This window comes from Mirounga angustirostris, unplaced genomic scaffold, assembly GCF_029215605.1.
Source record: "Mirounga angustirostris isolate CCGP_5_RB_7025 unplaced genomic scaffold, mMirAng1.0.hap1 SCAF_9, whole genome shotgun sequence".
NCBI lineage: Eukaryota > Metazoa > Chordata > Mammalia > Carnivora > Phocidae > Mirounga > Mirounga angustirostris.
In genome coordinates, this window is record NW_026991717.1 from 59426810 (window position 1) to 59453787 (window position 26978).

Here is a 26978-nt window from a genome sequence, read left to right on the forward strand (position 1 = left end):
TTCCCACAAAGTTTTTCACTAACAACATTTGAAATTCCTATATCAAGAAGTAGTTTTAGGGGCGTCTGGGTGGCTCAGTCGTTAAGCGTCTACCTTCGGTTCAGGTCACGATCCCAGGGTCCTGGGATGGAGTCCCCATCGGGCTCCCTGCTCTGCAGGAAGCCTGCTTCTCCCTCTCCCACTCCCCCTGCTTGCGTTCCCTTTCTCTCTGTATCTCTCTCTGTCAAATAAGTAAATAAAATTTTTAAAAAAAAAGTAGTTTTATTTCTAAATGGAGATAAAAGGCTTAAAATACAATTGACAAGGAAAAATAAAACATCAGTATGAGTGAGTTCCAGTCGATGTAAAATAACAGATTCTTTCCTGTTTGAATACAGGGAAAGGATTATAAAGCAGGGAGCTCATTGGTACTTTGAGTAAGTCAACACAAAGACCTGAAAAGGGGAAAAGTAAATAGATCAGACAGCAAAACTAAAGACAAAATTTTCCTATATCTCAATTTTACCTTCAACTGATAGCCATGTGTTTTATTTTTTATTTTTTAAAAATGTCTTTATTCTACCTTTTTTCTTGTAGTGTATTTTATTTTACTTTTAAAATGGGCTCCCACCCAACATGGGGCTCAAACTCACAACCCCAAGATCGAGAGTTGCATGCTCTACCCAACTGAGCCAGGCAGGCACCCATGTTTTATTTTGAACCCAAAGATACTCTGTGTCTACTGTGGCTACTCCAGGTCACCATAGCAAGATTCTCAGAGTAACTTAACATGAGATCAGGTCCACAGCTGATTGTGCAGAATGTTCTACTTCTGGCAGTAACACCAGGGTATTTTACAGAAAGGCATGGCCATGCTCCTTCAATTTAACTTCAAAAGATTAGGGATGTAGTTAAAAAATGGGTTGCTTAGGACCAACATTTAAAGCAAAAAAAAAAAAAAAATTTACTTCTAGAAAATTTTTATTTCAAATTTCCTTTCAGTAATAGGCATAAAAATAAGGTGAGCTATTCAAAATAAACTGGTGTATACTAGAATGTTACTTTGTTATCTCAGGGATTAAAAACCAACTCTCATTCCTTTCATTTCCAAAAAAAAATTAACTACCACAATGTTTTTTAAAGAGTCTTAGTGTGTATGAATTCCATTATATCCAGTATTAATTTCAACGAAAATAGTCCAATTTGATTTTATAGATTTGAAGTTTGTTTCAGTAGAAATAGTTCCTAAAGTGCAAAAGTCCATTTAAAAGGATATTCAATCTTAAGAGTCCAAGCTTCAGTACCTGCACTAAACCAAAAGTTGTACAGTTATGAGTTCAAATCAAAGCCTCTTTTACTGAAGATTATCATAAAAAATTTCCAATTATCTCAAGATGTACTTCAATGTACACAATACAATAAAGATTTTTACTCAGTAACATAGGCTGTCATTTTCTTTGGCATAGACTAGCAGAAGCCACTGGACTTCTTATTCAACTGATCTATGATTACTTAATAGAAATATACTTTGATGACAAGCAGAATCATTTGTAAAAATAGCCAGCAGGAAACAGCACTGACAGAGTGACATCTTCTGTGTCATCCTAATGTATTCCTATGAGTCAAAAAGAGTAGAATATGGACACAAATGCAACAAAAACAGATGTGGCCACCCAGGAAGTAAATTTCTAAGAGAAAGTCAAAGTTGTTCTAAATCATAGATAGTAAAAAATTAATAATTTCTATTTTCGAGTTACAACACACACACACAAAAATAATGGTTTTGCTAGGTGAAGAGCAAAACTTCAATAAATTACAAAGCTAGCTCAGGTTGGCTTCTTCAAGAGGATAATAAATATGTATCATCTAATTCTACCTAAAGAGGGTTAAAATGGTTATAGAATAAAGATATATTTATGAAATTACAAAGCATTTATTACCCACATACAAAAACTTAGAGTCCCTGTTGCAAAGTTTTAAAATAATACAATGTTGTAACTAAAGGGTGGGAGGGAGAAGGGGGGTGCTCTTCAGACCCCAAATTCCAAAGGCTGGTGATGGTGTGAAGTAATGTTAAGGAAAGTATAGTTTATTCTCCTTAACTATTATTATTTTTTATAAAAGCTTTAGTCATCTATTACTTCATCTAAGGGGGGGAACATATAGCTCCAGGTTTCTTTCTGGCTTCTTTCCAAGTTTTCTTTCTATTCTAAATTTCTATTCCCAGTGTATCTAAAACATTAAGCATGGAGGACCTGTCCAAAGCTTCCCTAGACCTGAATGGATTATTTTAGCAATTGGACACAGTACAGAGGGATTATCCCTTACCTCTTCCCTAGAAATCTGATAGCTTCTGAAGCTACAGCTCAATTTTCTTTGATGCGTCTTTTAACATTTCATTGCATGAAATCAGCCTACCACACAAGATTTAAATGCAAACTTTAACTTGCATTTATTATATATATATATAAAGCAACATTACAATTTTTTATTCTATCTTAAAAGGACAAATGTCTTCCCATCAGAGGAGCTTTGTTCAAAAAATTTTATTTCATTTAGCTAACTATTTGATTCTTGAGGATTTTAGACATTTAGTGACCTTTATTTATCTTTAATCTGTAATTAAGTTTCTTACCCTTTAAATGATGTATATCTGCCATCTGATATGATATGTTGCTCTGTAGTTTAACCTGAAAAAAAATTAAGTTTCATTTTACTACAGAATATGCAGTTTTACTCATATTTCCTTTTTTTACTCATATTTACTTTGAGCTTCATCATAAATGCAAAAGAAAAATCCTTAACTTATACAAACCTGTCCCTTTCCAAAAAGAATTAGAGATAAATTCTGATTTTGTAATACTCATTTTAAATTTGCAAAAGAATATTCATTTTACTTAATATATAGTCTAATAACTTTTAAACATTTAAAAGTTTGAGTTAAATATTGCTTAATGAGATCTTTTTTCAAAATCTTACCAGAAGAGACCTCTTACTAACTCTATATTAAGAAAAGAATTAATTGTTTAAATCAGTTAATGGCAAATCAAAAGTAACTGATGCTTATTAAGCTCCCACAGGATGACAGATACTACACAGGACCTGTTGTGGTCACTGCCCTTCAAGAGCCAGTATACAAGAACAATAAGAACTTAGAAGTATATCAAAATATGACTCAAATTAAGGCTTAGCACTTAATTTAAATCTTTTTTTTTTTTTAAGTAATCTCTACACCCAACATGGGGTTCCAACTCACAACCCTGAGATCAAGAGTCGCAAACTCCATTGACTGAGCAGCCAGGCACCCCAGGCTTAGCACTTAATTTAAAAATTAAAATAAGGCCTTGGAGAGCTAGGATTCATCCACAAAGAACTACTGTACCAGTTTTTGCTTCAAGAGGTTTCACCCAATTGTTAAATGCAACTAAAATATCTCTACAAACAGGTTCTCTTGTCAACCTCAAGAGTAACTTTACTTTGAAAGCATAGATAGATCATATTGAACAGAAGCAGCACCATGAGTACCAAACTGATTATGATAAATACCTCCTCAATCTCTGAAGAGAAAGTTTTAAAATTCTTAGTTTGAAATAATTATAGATTTGTAAAAAATTGAAAAGATAGCACAGAAGTCCCATGTACCCTTCACACAATTCCCCCAGTGGGTACATCCTATATAACTATGGAATAACATCTAAACCAGGAATCTGACATTGGTACAACATGTAAGTATAATTCTATGTCATTTTGTCATATGTATAGATTCATGTAACCACCACCAAAACCAAGATACAGAATACTCTATCATCACAAAGATGTCCCTCATACTGTCCTTTATAGTCAAATCTATCCTCCTTCCTCACACCATTTCTAATCCCTTGTAACTACTAATTTGTCCTCCATCTCTGCAACTTTGTCATTCAAGCATGTTATATAAACGGAATCATATAACATGTGACCTTTAAGCTGTTTTTACTCAGCATAACACATAGTTGTTGCATATATCAATAGTCCATTCCTTTTTATTGCTGAGTAGTATTCCATGATATGAATGTACTACCATTTGTTTAAAGCATTCAACTATTGTGTAACATTTTTGTGGTTTCTACTTTTTAGATATTACAAATACAGGGGCTATGAAAAATTATGTTCAGATTTTTACATGAACATTAATTTTCATTTCTCTGAGATAAATGCCCAAGAGTGAGGCTGTTCCTTTTTAAAAGTGGCCATGCCACTTTCATTTACATTTTTAAAAAAATTACCACACAGGTACTGGATGGGAGAATAATTGGAAAACATGAGAGCAGCCTCAAGGAATCAGTAGGCAAAGCAGCACCTAAAGCAGTATAATTACTGTAAGAATTCAGAGATGATTCTTAGCTGATGTAATCAGGGAAAACTTTATGGAAGGGATTTTGTCTGAATTAGGCATTGAAGGCTAGGTAAAATTGTAAATTGGTAGAAAAGGACATTTTAGATAGAGGGAACGGCATAAGAAAAGTTAGAGAGGCAAGAAAGACATGAGGCACATATGAAGACCTGATCAAAATACTGTTTGGTTATAGCACATAATACAGGGCAAAAAACAGTGGGAAAGAAGGTTTGAGATAAGTCCATGGAGTGCCCTGCAGCCCTAAGAAGAATCTACTCTTCAAACAGAGAGCCAGTGACTTTCAAATTTCATATGAAAGTTTATCCATAACAAATAACTAATGAAAGCATACCTGTTCTATTTGAAGCACAAGTGGGAATCTAGGGGTCCCACTTCCTTTTCCCCTAGAATCCTGGTGGCTTTGAAGAATGAAGTTTAAAATATGATGTAGATATTCAGTCATAAAAAGGAATGAAGTACTGGTACATGCTACAGTATGGATGAACCTTGAAAACATTATATATGCTAAGTAAAAGAAGCCAGTCACAAAAGGACATAGGGTTTCTTCTTGTGCTGATGAAAATGTTCTGAAATTAGTGATGATGGCTGCACAGTTCTGTGAATATACTAAAAAACAAACTGAACTGAAAAAAAAAAACTGAACTGTACACCTTAAAAGGTTAAGTTTTATGATATATGAATAATATCTCAAATTTTTAATGCAAAAAAATAGAAATGAAAATGCCAAGGGTATTACAGGGACCAGATATGAAACTGGGGATAGAATAATGGACAAACTCTATAGACACTCAAGGAGTTTATTATTTAGGAGAGGCAGTCAAGTAACTAGTCAATTATAATACAGTAAAATAAATGCTATTATTAGGTCCCACAGATATGACAGGAGAACTTAGTAGAAGCACTTAAATCCTTAAGAGGATGAAATGCCTTAGGGGAGTGAGGGGTAGCTTCTGGAGATGATAGCTAAAATATGTCCAGCAGGAAAAGTAGTGTTTTGCCAGGTGGAAGTAGGCAGAGGGTAAGGAGGAAAGATATTCAAGGCATGTGTCAAAACTTAGAAGTGAGGGGCACCTGGGTAGCTCAGTCGTTAAGCGTCTGCCTTGGGCTCAGGTCATGATTCTGGGGTCCTGGGATCAAACCCCGCATCATCGGGCTCCCTGCTCCACAGGAAGCCTGCTTCTCCCTCTCCCACTCCCCCTGCTTGTGTTCCCTCTCTGGCTGTCTCTCTCTCTCTGTCAAATAAATAAAATCTTAAAAAAAACAAAAAACAAAAAAAAACCCTTAGAAGTGAAAAATAATACACATTTCAAAAACTTCAAGCAGTTCTAAGCAGTTGGAACAGAGAGAAAGAAGTGGTAAGAAATATGGATAGAAAGGTAAGCAAGGTCCACATTATGAAGGGTCTTGCCAAAAAATGTGGATACATTCCAACGGCTATGGTCAACCTTTAAAGGACTTCAAGCAAGGGTAAGAGATCCAATTGGCAACCTGGCTTCAGTGTGATGAGTGGACCGGAGGAACAAGATGAGAGAGAGGGAGACCAGATAGGAGAACAGGAGACTACTGTTGCATCTCAGGTGAGAAAATGATGGTCTAAGCCAGGGGTGGGCACACTATGGCCTGTGAGCCAAATCTGGCCTGCTTCCTGTTTTGGTAGGGATGACAAACTAAGGATGGTTTATACATTTTTAAATGGTTGGGAAATCAAAAGAAGAACAATATTTTGTGAATTAAATGAAATGCAAATTTCAGTGTCTATAAATAAAGTTTTATGGTAAACGGCCACACTCATTCATTTACATGTCGTCTCTGCCTGTTATGGAGCTACAGTGATTGTGACAAAGACTATATGGCCTGCAAAGCCTAACATATTTACAATATGCCAACCTCTGGTCTAAACTAATAGAATGAGAACAGAGAAATAAATATATTTGGGAAATATGAAAGAGGAAGAATGAATAATCTTGCTGACTGAGTAGATAGAGGGTAAAAGAAGAAACATCAAAGATGATGGTTAGATTTCTAAAGTAGGAAACAAGATGAGTAAGGTTGCAGTACTACTCCCCAACAGGGAAGCAGGAAAAATAGACTTGGGGTGGGAGGGAGAAGTGGGGGGATGATTTTTTCAGATTTGAACCTGTTGAACATGAGGCACTTGTGACACACCCAAGAAGAGATCTGGAAGAGGTCTGGAGCTTGGAGACCGATGAATTGAGATTCATTAGCATATGAATGACAATTAAAGCCAAGGGAATGAGATCATTGATGGAAAGCTGCAAAGGCAGCAGGAGAAACTGACACCAATTGCCATGTGATCAGTTGATCACTAAGAACTGCTCTCCAATCATTTGTAATTAGCCTATGTTACATTCTTTCCCACTCCCGTTATTTTCATGATCCAATTTTTTTTGCATTTTTTGCCCCTCCAAAGAACATAACCATCTTTTTTCTTGTTTTCAACAAGTTAGCATTACTTTGTTTTTTATCCATTTTTATGATGTTATTCCAACTTCTCTACACTATTTTAAACTTGCTTTTTAAATTGCTAGAGATGCTGTTCTTGAATACTAGGCTATGAGTGGCCTCAGCTTCCCTGAACTGTCTCTTTTGTATCCTTATAGTCTTAACAATTTTTTTAATGGAGGAAGGGAAATTCAATCTACAGACCACAAAAATAGTACAGGATTATATGAGCAGTACTGCTTTATTCTTATCACTTTAATTTTCTCTTCAATCTTCTTTATTGAGAATGAAGATGCTGATCCCAATGGCTCATATATAAAGTCCTCACATTTCAAAAGCTGCTCTGGAACAATATATTTTACATGGTATTAAAGAGAAAATCATAGCTTGTCTAAATAAAAGCCTTTTCTTAATCCAGCATAATGAATTTATTTTCCACCCCATTCCTTTGCCATGTAAGAATTTTTCAGTTAGCTTCTCAGACCGCCCCCCCCTTATGGCATTCCCTTGGCATCTCATGTTCTCTATTATTCCTGTCAATCTTTCCCACAGGAGTCTCACAATAATCTTATATTTAGTATTTAGTATTATCGGCAAGTAACAGTTCCCAATTTCTCTCACTTCCTATTAACACTAGTTTCATTCTGCAAGTTATCTCACCTTCCATATGCCTTTGAACAGAGGTGCCAAGGATTTGCTCAAAGATCTCACAGAGCCCAGCTGGTAGATCATTAAACCCAGAAGTTCTCTTCCCTCTACAACAATTTTACTATATTGCTCACTTTCAGAATCTAGATGTCTGCTACTAAACTATCTGTTCATCTTTTTGACATGTTGCAATATCATAGGCATCTGATCCCTCTTCTCTCCATATATACACCTCACCGTCCCCCTCCAATTCTTATCTAGCTCCTAAAATGGTTTCATAAAGAATCCTTCTAACATTCAATATTATCCTTTCAAGGAAATCTGAATGTGTTTTTAGCTATCATGACACTCCTTTGTATCTGGCAAAACCTAAGAATATAAAGCAATAACTTAATTTTGGCTTTAATCTTACATTTTCTACTATCTTGAGTCTGTTTATGAAGATTTTTCCCATTTGGTTTCTGATTTTTTTTTTTTTATTTGCACTAATTTCTTCAACTTTGTTTTCCTTTCCTTTTAAGCTTTTCATTAATCATTTCTGCATAGAGATAGGTCTCTTTAGTTCTTTAACTCCTTTGGCTTTAACCCTTCCTCTGAGAGCCTTCAATTCCTTGAATACTTCCACCATCTCATCATCTTCAAAAGGAAGCTTGCCTTACCTTATGATTATTCCTCCTCATAGTTTTAATTTTCTTGTGTTCTAACATGAATTTGCTTATCTTCTAAATGACTCTGCCAAAACTTCCCAGTTGTTTGGAAACTAATTTGAGTTCTATTTCATGATTGGAAAAAAGATATTTCATTTTACCACAAAAACTCTGTTGGAACTGGCAATGCTATAGGGATACTTTTTTTTTCCTAAGTATATTCCAGACAGGTAACAGTACATAAACTCTAAGAAGTATTATTTAATCCTTATGTTACGAAAGGATTCTTTTTTTTTTTTTAAAGATTTTATTTATTTATTTGACAGAGAGAAACACAGCAAGAGAGGGAACACAAGCAGAGGGAGTAGGAGAGGGAGAAGCAGGCTCTCGGCTGAGCAGGGAGCCCGAGGCGGGGCTCGATCCCAGGACCCTGAGATCATGACCTGAGCCGAAGGCAGACACTTAACGACTGAGCCACCCAGGCGCCCCTTATGAAAGGATTCTTATTGTCCGGCTTTACACGTCCCTTTTGGTCACTTTCAGAATTTTGCCAAAATACCCTTTTCACAATATGCAAGAAAGATATCAAATAATTTCTCTTTCAAATTTCTTTGGGGATGAGGGGTGTGTGTTAGATAGACAGACATGCACACACACGGATGCACATGTGCACACAAATGTAGCCCCATTCCTTTGCCTAATTTACATCTGTGGTCAGATAGATTCCAACCCAAATTCCAACATATCCTTCAAAAACCCACAATGCTCAAAATGCCTTGCCTGACTCAAGTCTACTGGGAAGAGCCTCATATTCAGTCCTGTCAAAAAGAAAACATTCTTTTATCACACACAGTCCTATTTCCAGTAAGAATGTCACCTTGTTTCTCTTCTACTCCCAAGGTTTATCAGAAATGAGAATTCCATGAGAACAGGCACTGTGTCTCTCACTCATCACTGTGTATCCATCTCAGCAAACGTTTGCTGAATGACTCCCTAGATTTTCATGCTCCATTCTCTTTGTACTACGTATTTTTCTACCTTAAATTGTATTTTATTCATATTTGTATAATTCTAATTATCCTTCCAGACTTCTTCTAACCCCCCTCATTTATTTCCCCTTGTTATCAACTTCATTGCCTTAGGCTTTACTTTCCCTCTCCCCTTCTGCAATGCTTGTTTCTCTGGGATTTGGAGTCCATCTATAATTGGCTGATTATCCATGCTGTCTTTGGCCTTTTCCATGTTAATCTCTTAAAATGCGTTTCCTATCATTCCTGAGACCTTTTTCCTCTCTTCCAAGACACATGTTCTTGATCTCTTTCTTTAGTAACAATTATCTTCTCCTGATATTCTCCTATAGCATTTCTCGTTCATCCCCAGCTATTTCATCTATTTTCCTCTCATCCTTTCTTCCTTCAATACCTAAAACTTAATCTTTATATTTTTACCACCTCTTTCTGAAGCTCTTTTAATGCTTTCCCCATCCCACATGGCTACTTTGAATTAATTTTGGCAGCTGTTACCAGCTCAGTTGCTCTGGTTCTCTTTTCATTCTGGGACCTTGAAAATGGCTCAGCTGTGCATGCTTCACTTTCATTATGACCTGTTCTTAGGCAATCAGCACAACTTTGACCATTGATCCCAAAGGTTATATATAATTGGCTTTTTACAGATGTCATTTCTGGCTCCTTTTTCTCCAAACCAGAAACATTTTTCCTTATTATATCTCATACTCAGATGATTTTTAGCGACAATTCTATCTTCTGTAATATAACTGCTAAACCTGGATCATGCTCAGAATCACCTAGGGAGCTCTAAGAAAAACATATTCTTGCCTCCTCCACCCCACTCTGGTGTGATTTAGTAGTCTGGGGATGGGCCCAGAAATCTTTTTTTAAAAGTTCAAGTGATTCTGATAATCAGCCAGGTTTAGTGGTTACTCATGTCTGGCTGGCACCTATACCAGCTGGATCAAAATGGGATATCAATACTAACTGATGGGTATTAAACGGTTTTCTTAATGTTTATTTTGTGTTAGGTCTTGTGCTAAGTGTTTTACAAGTATCACTGCATTTAATTCCTACAACCATCCTATGAGGTGGGCTTTACATTTTACAGATGAGGAAACCATACTCTATTTCATATGCCCACAGTAGATTCTGGATATTCTCCCAAGCAGTCCTACGCAAGAGTCTGTGCTCATGACACTGTGCGTATACTAGATCAGGTAGGTAATTAAACTTCATGGGGCGCCTGGGTGGCTCAGTCAGTTAAGCGTCTGCCTTAGGCTCAGGTCATGATCCCAGGGTCCTGGGATCAAGCCCCACACCGGGCTCCTTGCTCAGCAAGGGGGCCTGCTTCTCCCTCTTCCTCTGCCCCTGCTCATATGCTCTCTCTCTCTCACAAAGATAAATAAAATCTTAAAAAAAAAAAAGGAAACTATGAACTATAACACTTAATGATGAATAGAGGCAAAGCCAGCAAAGAAGACTAAGAAGAACTGAGAGAAGAAAAACAAGAGAGTCTGGTGTCAGGGAAGCCAAGAGCACAGACAGCTGGGTGAAAAGATGCTGAGATATCAGGAATAGAAGAGAAAATCCAAATGTGAACAAAGGCAATTCTCTTTTCAAGAAATGTAACTGGGAAAGGAAGAAAAGATGCAAGCATTTTTTAAGTGCTGAGGAGCAAGTAGAGACAGGTTGAATATAAGAAGGAGACTGGGTTAATAATAGTACAAGGTCTTTGAAAAGGTGGAGGAAATTAGATCCAGAAAACAGGTACAGAGTCTGGTCGTGGAGAAAGTAGGAACTTTTTTTTTATTCCAACAAGGAGGGAAGACATATGGTTAGAGAAGTAGGTATGCCTACAGATTTGGTAATAAAAATTATATTAGTTCATGTCCAATTCTTGGTCAAAAGGGAGACAAGATCACCTGTTAGGCTGGAGGAAGGGGAAGAGGAATGTAAATGGGGGAAAGGCGGTGGGGAAGGCTTGAGGAAGGGAGAAGTTTGAAAGCTGTTGGAATAGATATGTTGTCTAGAGAGTACTGTAATTTGTAAGGGCTGTTGAAAACCCAGTTGGGGCAGCTGATCATAGATTTCTACAAGTACCAGTCTGGTTACATGTTTTTCTCCAGCTATGCTTGAAATAGACATGTAAAAGAGAGAATAATGGCAAGAAACTAAACTGAAACAACAGACCATTGAATCTTAGCTGGATAGGTAGTAAAGAATGAACAGGGCTGCTGGAAAGGAAGGAAAGGATAAGTGGTCCAGGTGAAGTTGAAAAACAAGTATAATCCATTCAGCAGTTCTAATGTCTTTTTTTTTTTTAATCTTTTTTTTTTTAAGATTTTATTTATTTATATTATTTGAGAGAGAGAGAATGAGAGAGAGAGAGAACACCTGAGAGGGGATGGGGTCTGAGGACGAAGCAGACTCCCTGCCGAGCAGGAAGCCCGATGCGGGACTCGATCCAGGGACTCCAGGATCATGACCTGAGCCGAAGGCAGTCGCTTAACCAACTGAGCCACCCAGGCGCCCTTTTTTTTTTTTTTTAAAGATTGTATTTATCTGACAGAGACACAGCAAAAGAGGGAACACAAGCAGGGGGAGTGGGAGAGGGAGAAGCAGGCTTCCCGCTGAGCAGGGAGCCCGATGCAGGACTGGATCCCAGGACCCTGGGATAATGACCTGAGCCGAAGGCAGATGCTTAACAACTGAGCCACCCAGGCGCCACCTAATGTCTTTTTTAAAAAAAGATTTTATTTATTCACCCATTTGGCGAGGGGGGGGGTGTAGTGCATGTGCAAGCGGAGGGAGGGGCAGAGGGGGAGGGAGATGAAGAGGGAAAAAATTCCAAGCCAACTCGGTGCTGAGTGTGGAGCCCAATGAGGGGCTCGATTTCACAACTGGGAGATCATGACCTGAGCCAAAACCAAGAGTCAGATACTCAACCAACTGAGCCACCCAAGCACCCCCTAATTTCTTTTTGATATGTTCTCCCAAGAATATACAAGTCTGAAGTTCACAAGCTTTAATTTTTTTTTTTAAGTAAACTCTATATGCGACGTGGGGCTCAAACTCACAACCCCGAGATCAAGAGTTGCACGCTTTACTTACTGAGCCAGCCAGGTGCCCCTGAAGTTCACAAACTTTAAATTTCCAGAATGTGAAATCCTAGGTCAGGTTTATGTTAGAATGAATTAATAATCAAGGCCTTTAGTTATCATTAGCTGTTGGCAAATATTTCTAGTTCTCATCCTAGGCACTAGATCATATGTCCTGATTTCTTTGAAGCTGCATTGAGAGAGGGGCAATGAAATATGAGCAAAATGACATGAATCACTTCCAGATATTAGAAATTATAAGGAGCACAATTCACCACTCTCTCATTCTACCATAGCAACCGATGTTTCAGATGGGGGCTGCTCAGTCTGCCTACTTCCTAGAATGGGGAAGATGTACAGCAGTGCTTTCCATCAACCCACAAAGAGCATGTTGAGTGAGTGATCATTTTTTTTAAGATTTATTTATTTCTTTTGAGAGAGTGAGAGAAAGTGTGCACCAGTGGGGAGGAGGGGCAGAGGGAGAGAATCTTTCAAGCAGACTCCCTGCTGACAGAGGAGCCCCAAGCAGGGCTCAATCCCACAACCCATGAGATCACAACCTGAGCCGAAACCAAGAGTCAGATGCGTAACCAGCTGATTTAAGTAGGCTCCACCCCCACTGTGGGGCTAGAACTCATACCCCTGAGACTGAACTGCATGCTCTACCAGTAGAGCCAGCCAGGTGTCTCGAGTCAGGGATAAATTTTAAGCCACATAAGACGGTACAGACGGAGGACTATGAAAGAGAAAGGAGAGGAGAGAAGAGGTCGGTAGGGAAAGAAAGGCAGACTTTGAAATTATGAGAGTAAGAGTCTCCTCCCCATCTGCCATTTCCAGTTCATAAACCATTTCCACTTACACATCTCACTAATCCTCAAAACTTGAAATGTAAAAAATCAAAATAGTTTCTCCACAAATTAGCAGCCCTTCTCAGCTTCCCCACTACCTTCAATCTTTTGGTTCTCCTGCCTCTTCCCTCTCTTCATCTTATTAACCAGCCCATTAGTGCCTAGAACTGCATGCATTCACACTCCACACAAGCTTTCACCAAGTCCAGCCAATTCTTCTTTTGCAATTTCTCTCAGATCTGACCCTTAACTCTTCCTATGTTCATGGCACCCACCTTGATCTACAAGGACTATTTTCATCTAGCTGCACTAGAAGAGAAGCTCTGTAAGAGCAGAGATCTTATTCATTTGGTCACCCCTTACCCCTGGCACAATGCAGTCACTCAACATATGACTGAATAAATAAATGAAGAAATCGATCACTAGTCTTTTCCCCACTTTTATCTATTTCCAAATGGTAGCGACAAACATCTTGGCAAAAACTTGTTTTCCATAAAAATCTTTCTTCTAGTCAAAATCCAATAATAGAATACTATTACCCATAGTGTGGAATCTAAAATTCTTCTACCAAGCATTTAATGCCTTCCATAAGGTGGGCACCACTTTATCCAGTTATCAGAAATGGTCTCCTTGACATAGTCAAGCTAGTTTTAACCATCTCTAATTTAAACTACTTTTTCCTATGTCCATGGCTCATCAGCCCTTTCCTTTCCTTTTTACCACTATAAAATAAAAACCAAGACTTAAGTTGATTCTACAATATCAGGATGTTAATTTCTATCGCTAAGAATTTCACTATACTGACTATTCCCCATCCTTCCAACACGTTCCCAATGTTTTATGCTATTAGGCCCTAGTCACACCTTCCACTTCCAATTCCCTTCCAAGCCACCTCTTACCAAGACTACCCACCACTGTTGTCAAATCCCCTTTCAGGTCTTAAGTGTGCATTTAATTTCTTCCTATGTTAATTCATTTCAGCATATATTTATTGAGTAGCTATTTCATGCAAGTCATTGTTCTAAGCACTGTGGATACAGCAAATCACAACAACAGATAAAAATCCCTGCTCTTGCTAGAAGATTACAATATTTAATATGTAATATTTATTACAATAAACAAAAGAAGTCATACGATAGCATAGAAACTGGTAAGTGCTGTGGAGAAAATACATTAGAGATGGAAAAGAGGGGAAGGCCTAAACAAAAAGGTGTCATTTAAACAAAAACTTTTAAGAATGAGAGTTACCATGAAGCTATCTGGGGAAAGGGGGTCCTGGGCAGAGGGTACAGCCAGTGTAAAAGCACCATCACAGGAGAATGACTGATACTTCAAGGAACTGATCAAAATGGCCAGTGTGGTGTGAATGAAGTGAGCAACAAGAAGGGTAGTAAGAGATGAGGTTAGAGAACTGTGAGGGAAGCAGATGGTCTAGGGCCTGTGGACCACTGGAAAGACTTGGACTTTTTCTGCAATTGAGATGGAAGCCACTGGAGCATCTTAGGCAAATAAGGAATATAACCTAATTGGCATTTTAACAGTGCTGTGTTGAAAAGAGATTAAAGTAGGAGCAAGGACAGAAGAAAGGAATCTAGTTAAGCTATCACCAATAATTTAGGCAAGAGATGGTGATAATTTAGACCAGAATGGCAGTAAAGGAGGTAAAGAGAAGTGTGTGGATCCTGGGTTTATTGGGGAGCTAAGCCAACAAGATCTGCTGATAAATTGGATGTGTGGCTGAGAAAGAAAGTGTCAAGCATTCCAGAGCTTCTGGCCTGAGAAACTGACAGGAAGGAGTTGCCATTAACTGACCTAGGAAAGATTGTGAATAGAAGTTTTGGGGTAGGGGAAATATCAGGGGTTTGGCTTTGGACTGATTAAGTTCCAAAACCATATTTGCCATCCAAGAGGAGATGATGAGTAGAGAGTTAAATATCAAGGCTGGAATTTAAGAGAACAGTCTGGGTTAAAGATACAAATTTGGAAATCATCAGTGTATAGATGGTATTTCAAGACGTGGCAGGGTGAGCTCTCTAAGGGACTGTGTGTAGATAAAGAAGAGGTTCAAGGACTAAGCCTTGGAGTATTCTATTTGAGGAGGAACCAGAAAAACAGAATGAGAAGGAATGACTAGTTAGGTGGAAAGAAAACAATATTTCCTGTAAGCGAAAATGAAGAACATGTTTCAAGGAAGAAGAGGAAGTAATCAACTATATCAAATGCTGCTCATAGGTGAAGTAAGATGATGACTAGGAATTGACAACCGAATTTTAGCCAACACTCAAATACTGAACCACAGTTGGTATGGTGAGGGCAAAAGCCTGATTAGAGTGAATTTAAGGGAATGTGTTTAAGTTGTTTTCAGAATAAGCTACCAGACTTACTTCCAACAATAATCCTTCTACCTAGCAGAAAGCCAAAACTGGGTTTCAGCCTCACTTTCTGTGAAAGTTATCTCAACTGATCATACTCATTACTTTCAAATAAAGAACTGATGGTAGTAGAGTCAGCCCTTAGTTTTCTGATACTAATTTCCCAGAAGTCATTGTACTAGAAAGCTCACTTTAGTCCTCAGCACCTTGAGTAATATGTCCAGATTTTCTAAAGGTTCCAATTTAATATAATTTTCTTCTATTAATGAAGGGGATTCCTTATACGTGCAATTAAACATTTAATTTCATGCCACTATGTTAGTTTTTATATTAAATTTTTTTCTCAAATCAAGAAAATTCTCTTTCAGCCAGGGGCTGGGGAAAGGAAAAAGGAGAGCTTTGTTCAATGGGTACAGAGTTTCAATTTTGAAGATGAAAGGTTCTAGAGATCTGTTGCACAACAATATGCATATTGGTGGGGCGCCTGGGTGGCTCAGTCGTTAAGCGTCTGCCTTCGGCTCAGGTCATGATCCCGGGGTCCTGGGATCGAGCCCCACATCGGGCTCCCTGCTCTGCGGGGAGCCTGCTTCTCCCTCTCCCGCTGCCCCCACTTTGTTCCCTCTCTCGCTGTGTCTCTCTCTGTCAAATAAATAAATAAAATCTTTCAAAAAAAAAAAAAAAAAAAGAACGGCTCTAAGGTCAAGCTGTCTGGGTCTGAATTCTGAATTTATAACTTATTATTACCTTGGCTGTACTGCTTATTAACTTCTCCGTGCTTCTGTTTCCTCATCTATAAAATGAGAATATTATCTGCCTCACAGGACTGAGATAAACAAATAGTGTTTACAACACTGCCTGGCACATAATAAGTATTTAATAAATGTTAGCTAGTAGAATATCTTCTTTGCTGTTCCCAGTACCTAGCATGGTGGTCCCTCAAATTTAGCTTTTTTGGCTAAAAAACTGGGAATTTCAAAGAATTTCCTAGCATATTACTTTATTCCTAATTCCTTTTTTGTTGGCTCAGAGCTATTTACTCTATAAATAAGTACATTTTGGATTATTTTCTCCTAAATGCTTCCCCTGAAGCTTCAATTTTTTTCCCAACTCACAGTTAATGATCTTGCTGTTAATGACCTCCTTCAAGAGTGCCACCTGTACACTGTGAACTTTTTCTAAGTCATTCATTAAAAATGTTAAACATTACCAGTCCCAAAACTAATCTCGTTTCCCACTGTTTATTATAATTCTCCAGCTGAGAAAGTAACCATGGTACATTAAAAAAAACTATGGCATTAGGAATCAGAAGACCTAAGGTTTTAGACCCAACATCAGGTACTAGAGACCAGAGGCAAATAACATTTAGAAGCTTTAGTTTTTGGGGGGGCCTGGGTGATCCAATGGTTAAGCGTCTGCCTTCAGCTCAGGTCATGATCCCAGGATCCTGGGATTGCTTCTCCCTCTCCCTCTGCCTGCCACTCCCCCTGCTTGTGCTCTCTCTCTGTCAAATAAATAAAATCTTAAAAAAGAAAAAAAAAGAGTTGGACACTTAACCAACTGGGCCACCCAAGCACCCCTAAAATAATAAATTTTATGTTAAGTATATTTTACCACAACAAAAAAATAAGGATAATAAAGAGTCTGACCCTAAATAGCTTTATCTCCAGCCACAAATTCCCTTCCTTCTCACCACCTTACATGCCACTCTCCTATTAAACTGCCTGACCCATACAACAGACTTTCAATCTTTCCCGGCTTCATTTATGTTTATTTGGCCTTACCCTTTTCTAAGTTTGGTGAATTACTCTTCATCCATTAGGATTCATCTTCAGTGAATCCTTTCTTTCTTGAATTCCTGAAGCAGTTAATCAATTATTCCTTTGTACTCTCAAATCCCTTTGTAAATAGTTCTGTAGCATTTAATCATGCATTATGGATTATTTCTCGATGTGTATTTCTTCCATTACATTGAGTTCCTTAAGGACAAGTATTGAATCTTACCATCTTTCTATGCCTAGCACCTAGCACATGATAGATCCTCAGCTTTCCCAAATAAAAGATTTATACATATAACATGCTTTTTAAAACTCAGAAAGCACTATGTCAGGAAAAGGACTTATTTCACTTTACTCTTAGTGAATTTATTTCAAGTTAGCTTCCAGTTTACAAAACAAATCCCTGAAGATATGCAATATATAACAATTTTTTTTTCATTATACTCGCACTAAATTAATCTCAAGGTTTTCTTCTCTTCGTTTAGATGCTAAATTGAACCAGAAAAATATTTTTGGGTTTTTACATGAACAAAATACTAATCTAAATGTACTAGCATGCATTTCAAAGAAAAGATACATTCTATCTAGAAAGAAAATGAATTAATAACAAGTTAGTTTTACATCAGAATATTTTGATAATGCCTTCCAGAAAAGTAGTGTAATCAGTTACATGGATATCTATGGTAGCCCTAGCACATATTTATGCACACTTTAGTTAAGAGCCAGTGCAAACTACTGAATCAATCATCAAATATTTCCTTATTTAAGTATTAAACACATAGGGTATAATACCAAATATGTACATGTTTACATGCTTTAGACTAGATTTTTAGTCAAGAAATTCACAATATAAAGTTGGAAGACACAGAAAAAAAGATGAAAAAAAAGACATGCAGTATAAACATGCAGACAGATATGGTCATTCATTCAACAATTATTTATTAACTGGGAATAAGCCAGATACTCTAAACGAAGCAAATGAAGAGAAATGGACCCTGCCTTCAAGAATCTTAAACATTTATTAAGTAATGTTATGCCAGGAACTGTGCAAATACAAAGATGAATAGAACATACAACCATGCCTGGCTTACAATCTAGATATGGAGAGACAATTATAAATAAATAAATAAATATGGCGATTAACACTGACAACTCCTTCTCAAAACTCTTTTCCCTTGGCCTCCATGACAACACAGAATCTGGGGCCTTTTCTTCCTTTCTGTCTGTCTACTCTTTCTCAATCATTTAAACCTGCTCCTCCTCTACTAAACCCTTATCTGATGCAAAGCTCTATACTACACATGCACATCCCTCTACAACCTACCATTCCTATGACTTCAACAACCATAACAGATTTAAATCTGTCTCTAGCCCATCCTTTCTGCTGAGTTCCTGAAGTGTATTTCCAATACCTACTTGATATTTCACAGATTCCTCAAACTCAACTTACCTAAATTTGTACTTTTCTCAAACTAACTTCTAATCTAAGGTTCCTACCTCAGGTCATAGCACCACCATCAGCTGGGCTGCACAAACCAATATCAAGGGATTCATCTTTGAATCCCCACCACACATCAAATATATTATAAAATCTTAATTCTATTTCTATGTCTATGCCTTAATGACCCAGTACTTCTCCATTAAGTTGTTACTGGCATTTGAAGCAGGACAGTTCCTCATTGTTGGGATTCTCTCCTGCAACACAGAACATCTACCATTCCTAACTTCATGTTTAAATGCCATTAATGCTCCCCTGTCATTAGTACTAACAAAAATGCTCCCTAAGGCTAGTATTGACCAGGTTAAGAATTGCACTATGCTTAGTTGAAGACTCCATTATCTCTTACCTGTACTACTAAAAAAATTTTAAATAAAAACCTTATAATTATTTTCCTTACATCTATTTTTTTCTTCCCTCCAATCAATTCTCTAGTCTGCAGCCAGAATAAATGTTTTAAGCTTAATCTGATCAAGTAATTCCTCTACTCAAAACCCTCAATGTTTCTGGTCTTAGGAGAAAGCATTTAGTTTTTCGCCATTAAATATAATGTTAGCTGTGGGGCTTTGATACATATCCCTTATGAATTTGAGGAGGTTTCCTTCCTTCCTATTTTGCTTAGACTTTTTATCATAAATGGATATTAAATTTTGTCAAATGCATTTTCTCCAAGGATATCCAATCTCACCAATTCTATCTAACACTGTATTGGAGGTCTTAGCCATTGCAATAAGGCAAGGAAAAATAAAATAAAAATCATGCAACTGGAAATGGGGGAGGGGCGCCTGGGTGGCTCAGTTGGTTAAGTATCCATCTCTTGATTTCAGCTCAGGTCATGATCTCAGGGTTGTGAGATCGAGCCCCACATCAGGCTCCAAATGTGGAGCCTGCTTAAGAATCTCTCTCTCAGTGTTATGCTGAGCGAAATAAGTCAATCAGAGAAAGACATGTATCATATGACCTCACTGATATGAGGCATTCTTAATCTCAGGAAACAAACTGAGCATTGCTGGAGTGGTGGGGGGTGGGAGGGATGGGGCAGCTGGATGATAGACATTGGGGAGGGTATGTGCTATGGTGAGTGCTGTGAATTGTGCAAGAATGTTGAATCACAGATCTGTACCTCTGAAACAAATAATACATTATATGTTTTAAAAAAAAAAAGATAACAGAAGGGGAAGAATGAAGGGGGGGAAATCGGAGGGGGAGATGAACCATGAGAGATGATGGACTCTGAAAAACAAACTGAGGGTTCTAGAGTTGGAGGGGGGAGGATGGGTTAGCCTGGTGATGGGTATTAAAGATGGCACATTCTGCATGGAGCACTGGGTGTTATAGGCAAATAATGAATCATGGAACACTACATCAAAAACTAATGATGTGGGCGCCTGGGTGGCTCAGTCATTGGGCGTCTGCCTTTGGCTCAGGTCGTGATCCCAGGGTCCTAGGATCGAGCCCGCATCTGGCTCCCTGCTCCGCGGGGAAGCCTGCTTCTCCCTCTCCTACTCCCCCTGCTTGTGTTTTCTCTCTCACTATGTCTCTCTCTGTCAAATAAATAAACAAAATCTTTAAAAAAAAAAAAAAAACAACTAATGATGTAATGTATGGTGATTAACATAACATAATAATAATAAAAAAAAAAGAATCTCTCTCTTGGGGCGCCTGGGTGGCTCAGTTGGTTGGGTGGCTGCCTTCGGCTCAGGTCATGATCCCAGGGTCCTGGGATCAAGCCCCGTGTTGGGCTCCCTGCTCAGCGGGAGCCTGTTTCTTGCTCTCCTCCCTGCTTGTTCTCTCGCTATCTATATCACTATCGCTATCTATATCACTATCTGCCTCTCTCTCTCAAATAAATAAATAAAATCTTAAAAAAAAAAAAAGATTCAATCCCTCTCCCTTTGTCCCTCCCCTTCCCCCTTTCTAAAAAAAAAAAAAAAAAGGAAAGGGGGAAAAGGCTGTCTTTATTTGCAGATGACATGATCATACACATATAGAATTCTAAGCAGTCTACCAAAAAAAGCTCCTATTAATGAGTATTGTGGCTTTTTTTTGTAGGTTCCTTAGAATTCCTTAGATTCCATTAATACTAGAACTAATGAGCTAATGCAGGGAAATAATCAATACACAAAAATTAATAACATTTCTATGCAAAGAACAAGTAGAAAACTGAATAAGAGATATAATTCCATTTTTGATAGCATCAAGTACACAAAATACTTAGAAATAAATATAGTAAAATATGTGGGAGTGCTAAATACTGAAAATTATAAAATGTTGCTGCAAGAATTTAAAGAAGGCTAAAAAATAGAGAAAATAGAGAAACACCACATACATGGATTGAAATATTCAATACTGCTAAGATTCCATTCACTCCAAATTGATTTCTAGATTTACTATGGGTTGAATGTGTCCCCAGAAATATAAGTTGAAGTCCTAACTCCCCAGTACCTGTGAATGATCCTTACTTGGAAACAGAATCATTGCAGATGTACTCAAGTTAAAATGGAGTCATACTGGATTCGGGTAGAGTTTAATCCAATATGACCAGGATCTTTGTAAGAAGAGAAAACAGAATTAAGGAAGAAAACACCATGTGAAGAGACAAAGACACACAGACATATTATGAAGACAGCCACAGAAGATACAGACAGAGACCAGAGTTCTGCTGCCATAAGCCAAGGAACACCTGATGTTTTCAGAAGCTAGAAGAATCTTACCCCTAGAGGCTCCACTGGGAATATGATGCTGACAACACCTTAATTTTGGACTTCCATTCTCCAAAACTGTAAGATAACAAGTTTTGGAACTTTTTTTCAAGTTTCTGTTGTTTTATTTTTTTTAAGATTTATTCATTTATTTTAGAGAGAGAAAAAGAGAGAGACAGAGAGAGAGTGGGGTAAGGGCAGAGGGAGAGAATCTTCAAGCAGATTGCCTGCTGAGCATAGAGTCCCACGTGGGGCTTAATCCCATGACCCATGATCACTACCTGCGCCCAAACGAAGAGTTGGAGGTACCCAGGTACCCCAAGTTTCTATTGTTTTAGGCCATTCAGTTTGTGGTGCTTTGTTACAGCCCTAGGCAACTAATACACATAGTGAATAAAGTTATTTAATTTGTTGGTGAGATAACTGCTCTTATATAATATCATATATTTTATTTTATATATATAATTTTATATATTTTTTCTTTTTAAAAAAGATTTATCTATCTATTTATTTGTGGGGGGTGGGCACGTGCACGAAAGAGGGCAGGGACAGAGGGAGAGAATCTTCAAGCAGAGTCCCCACTGATCACAGAGCCCAATGCGGGATTCAATCTCACGATCCATGAGATCATGACCTGAGCTGAAACCAAGAGTCAGTTGCTTAACCAACTGAGCCACGCAGGTGCCCCTAATTTTATATATTTTTAAACATATATATAAAATACTGTGTGGCAACATAGTTTACTAGAAAGAACAAGGGTTGTTGCAATCAAAGACCTGAGTTTAGAATTCTGCCTTACCTCTTAAGCCTGTTTCTTCATTCATAAAATGAGAAGATTAATGAAATAAAATATGTAAACACCTGTCCAGCAGAGTTTGATGAAATTCAATAATGTTAGTTCCTTTCTTTCCTGGGTACACTGGTACAGTTTTGTATTGTTCTCTTTAAACCTGAATATATTACTTAAACTGACAAAAATATATTGAGCACTCACTCTATACTAAAAAGATCTTTGAAACCTGTCCCCACTTTTCTTTTTTGTCTCCCTTTATTTTCATATTTCTCTACTTTGTTTTGCTCCCCTATTAAGGGAGTGATCCCAGGAGGTTCCATGGAGATCATAAAACAAATTGATCCTTGAAAAATGATGGCTACGTGGGGTGCCTGGATGGCTCAGTCAGTAAAGCATCTGCCTTGGCTCAGGTCATGATCCCAGGCTCCCTGCTCAGTGTGGAGTCTGCTTTCTCCCTCTCCTTCTGCCCCTACCCCCAACTTGTGCATGCTCTCTCTCTCAAATAAATAAAATATTAAAAAAAAAAACAACTGATGGCTACAATTTAGTTATGCAGAGAAAAGGTAAAAGGACATTCAAGGAGCTTCCTTCTACCTGCTTGATAGAGGAAGAGAAACAATCTTTAATAGTGTGGTATGTGGTATCTGTCCTCTGAGTGATAAGGAGAACTTTGTAAACTGTGACTTCATTAAGCAAGAACTAATTTTTTGTGGCTTAAGACCTAAGTTTGTCCATTTTAGCTTCTTCCTTGGAAGAAAATTAACATTTCCTTTGACTGAAAGTCCAAGGTTCCCTCTAGGCACAGGCTAGGTATGCAGTAATTTCAGTCTCCCCCATTGCTTCAAGGTTCTCTTTCTTTCTTTTCTTTTTTCCTTTTTTTTTATTATTATGTTATGTTAATCACCATACATTACATCATTAGTTTTTGATGTAGTGTTCCATGATTCATTGTTTGCGTATAACACCCAGTGCTCCATGCAGAATGTGCCCTCCTCAATACCCACCACCAGGCTAACCCATCCTCCCACCCCCCTCCCCTCTAGAACCCTCAGTTTGTTTTTCAGAGTCCATCATCTCTCATGGTTCATCTCCCGCTCTGATTTCCCCCCCTTCATTCTTCCCCTCCTGCTATCTTCTTCTTCTTTTTTTTTTTTTTAACATATATTGTATTATTTGTTTCAGAGGTACACGGTTCTCTTTCCGATTCCTAAGTAACTTTATCTAACTTTCTTGCCCTATTTCTTCCTGGCCAGGTAGCTCCTCCTTTGAATAATGTTGCCTGTTACCTTCCATGTCTGATTCTTTTTCTCCGGCAAACTAGGTCCTTCCCCTAAGGATGAATTCAAACCTTATCTACAGGAAGCCTTTTTTAATTTAATATAAAATGATATATTTGTACCTTATAATTTCAATCCTGTATATCTAATTTAAATTCACCTTAAGGGCAAAATTTTTTCTCAATAATAATATTTGATGCTGGACTGCAAGGCTGGAGGTGGATTGTTAAAAGATTTGTAAGCTATGGTTAAGGGCATTGACTGGCTTCTTCATCTCCTTTTATGACATGCTTAATTTTTATTTTTAAACAACTTCATTGACATATAATTTACATAAAGCAGACGGCATCTATTTAAAGCATACAATTTGATGACTTTTGATAGCTTTATACATCTGTGTGACCACCCCTCAAAGTTTCCTTTCATGCCTTTGTCATCCCTTCCTCTACCCCTGGCCTCAGGTGACAACGGTTCTGTTTTCTATTACTATAGATTAGTTTCCTTTTCGAGAAAGCTATATAAATGGAATCCTAACTATGTACTGTTTTATGTTGGGCTTCTTTCACTCAGCACAATGGTTTTGGGATTCATCTATGTTGTTGGGTATATGAGTAATTCATTCTATTGTTGTGTAATATTCTACTCTACAGATTTATCACATTTTGTTTATCCATTTGCCTGCTGATAGACATTTGGGTTTTTCCAGTTTGGGGCTTTTGTGAATACAGCTACTATGGATGTCTGTGTATAAATTTTTTGTTGTGGTTTATGTTTTTATTTCTCTTGGGTAAAAACCTAGGAGTGGAACGGCTGGGTCATATGGTAGGTATATATTTAACTTTATAAGAAACTGCTAAGCAGTCTTCCAAAATGGTTATACCATTTTACACTCCCACCAGCACTGCATGAGAACTGTAGTTGCTCTACATCCACACTAACACTTAGTACTGTAAGTCTTTTTAACGATAGTCATTTTAATGGGTCTGTAGTAGTGCCCCACTGTGGTGTTAATTTGCATTTTCTTTTTTTTTTTTTAAGATTTTATTTATTTGACAGAGATAGAAAGTACAGGTAGGCAGAGCAGCAGGCAGAGGGAGAGGGAGAAGCAAGCTCCCCGTGGAGCTGGGAGCCCGACGCAGGGCTCAATCCCAGGACCCTGGGATCATGACCTGAGCTGAAGGCAGACGCCCAACAACTGAGCCACCCAGGCGCCCCTAATTTGCATTTTCTTAATGACTAATGATACTGAGCATCTTTTCATGTACTTATTTGCCATTCATCAGTCTTCTTTGATGAAATGTCTTTTCAAATCTTTTGCTCATTTTGAAAAATTAGATTGTCTTATTTACTTTCATTGAAATATAGTTGACACACAATGTTACTTTAGTTTCAGGTGTACAACATAATGATGGGACAACTCTATATGTTATGCTATGCTCATCACAGGTATAGCTACCATCTGTCACCAAACAATGCTATTGCACTACTACTGACTATATTCCCTATGCTGTACTTTTATCCCTGTGACTTATTCATTCCATAACTGGAAGCCTGTACCTCCTAATCCTATTTACCCATTTTCCCCATGGGTTATCTTCTTCTTATTGAGTTTCAGGAAGCTTTTATATATTCTGATACAATTTTCTGTCAGTTAAATGTACTGTGAATGTTTCTTCCAATCTGTCTTGCTCTTTTTTTTTTTTTAAAGATTTTTTTTTATTTATTCATTGGAGACACAGAGATACAGAGATAGAGGAGAGTGCATGAACAGGGGGAGGCAGAGGAAGAGGGAGAAGCAGACTCCCCGCCGAGCCAGGACCCGGATGTGGGGCTCGATCCCAGGACCCTGGGATCATGACCTGAGCCGAAGGCAGATGCTTAACCATCTGAGCCACCCAGGTGCCCCTTTTCTTTTAAAAAGTAGTGTTTTTTGAGTTTTTAACTTTGAAAGTCCAATTTATCAATATTTTTCTTTATGGTTCATTCTTTTTGTGTCCTCAAAAATCCATTCCTATCCTAAGTTGCAAATATCTTCTCTTGTGTTATCTTCCAGAAGATTCAGTTTCACCTTTTACATTTAGGTTTGTGATTCATTTCAAGTTAATTTTGTTTTTTTGTGTTTTTTTAAGATTTGATGTACTTATTTAACAGAAAGAGAGTGAGAGAGCACAAGCAGGGGGAACAGCAGAGGGAGAGGAAGAGGGAGAAGCAGACCCCCCTCACTGAGCAGGGAGCCCAATGTGGGGCTCAATCCCAGGACCCTGAGATCATGACCTGAGCTGAAGGCAGACGCTTAACTGACTAAACGACCCAGGTGCCCCAAATTAATTTTGTATATGCTGTAAGGTGGCAGTTATTGTTCCTTTTTCCCCCATAAAAATATCTACTTGTGGGTGCTTGGGTACCTCAGTGGTTAAGCATCTGCCTTCGGCTCAGGTCGCTATCCCAGGGTTCTGGGATTGAGTCCAGCATGGGGCTCCCTGCTCAGTGGGAAGCCTGCTTCTCCCCCTCCCACTCCCACTGCTTGTGTTCCCTCTCCGGCTGTATCTCTCTCTGTCAAATAAATAAATAAAATCTTTAAAAAGAAACCTAAAAAAATTTTTTAAAAATCTAATTGTTTCAGTATCTTTTGTTGAAAAGACTCTTTTTCTTTCTTTTCCCCTTTCCAACTTTGTCCGTTTTTTTTTTTTTTTTTGTAAATTGCTTTTATTCTAGGTCTATTTATCTATTATTCTAGGTTATTTGCATTTTCATATGCATTTTATTTTATTTTTTTAAGTTTTTATTTATTTTTGACAGAGAGAGAGTGTGTACAAGCAGGGTGAGTGGCAAGCAGAGGGAGAGGGAGAAGCAGGCTTCCTGCCAAGCAGGGAGCCCGGTGCAGGGCTTGATCCCAGGACCCTGGGATCATGACCCCAGCAGAAGGCAGACGCTTAACCATCTGAGCCACCCACCGCCCCTTCAGATGCATTTTAGAATCAGCTTGTCAGTTTCAATAACAACAAAAAAGTCTGCTGGAGTTTCTATTGAATCTTGTATTAGTTTTTTCCTAGGTCTGTTGTAACAAAGTGCCACAAACTCAGTAGCACTTAAACTTAAAACAAATGAAATTTACTCTCTCACAATTCTGGAGGCTAGAAGTCCAAAATTAAGAGGGCCATGCTCTCTCTCTGAAGGCTCTAGGGAAAAGATCCTTCCTTGCCTCTTTCTTAGTTTCTAGTGGTTGCTAGCAATCCTTGTCATTCTCTAGCTTGTAGATGCATCACTCCAGTCAAGGCCTCCATTGTGTCATGCTCTTCTTTCCTTCCTTCCTTGTGTAACCATGTCCAAAGGTCCTCTCATAAGGATACAAGACAGTGGATCAGGGTCCACACTAATCCAATAACCCATAACACTTTGTATCAGCACTAAGGACTATCAAGAACCCATAGGAAAGGGCGCCTGGGTGGCTCAGTTGGTTAAGCAACTGCCT

The 26978-nt window shown here is 38.1% G+C and overlaps 1 protein-coding gene across 2 annotated transcripts in view; it reads right to left on the bottom strand.

Moving 5' to 3' along the window:
* GOLM2 (golgi membrane protein 2) overlaps positions 1 to 26978 on the bottom strand; it is a 114172-nt gene that overhangs the window by 77798 nt on the left and 9396 nt on the right. For both annotated transcript variants that reach the window (XM_045900177.3, XM_045900178.3), the window contains exon 2: positions 2615 to 2669. In XM_045900177.3, the coding sequence (XP_045756133.1) occupies positions 2615 to 2669 (55 nt within the window). The remainder of the gene's footprint in view (positions 1 to 2614; positions 2670 to 26978) is intronic.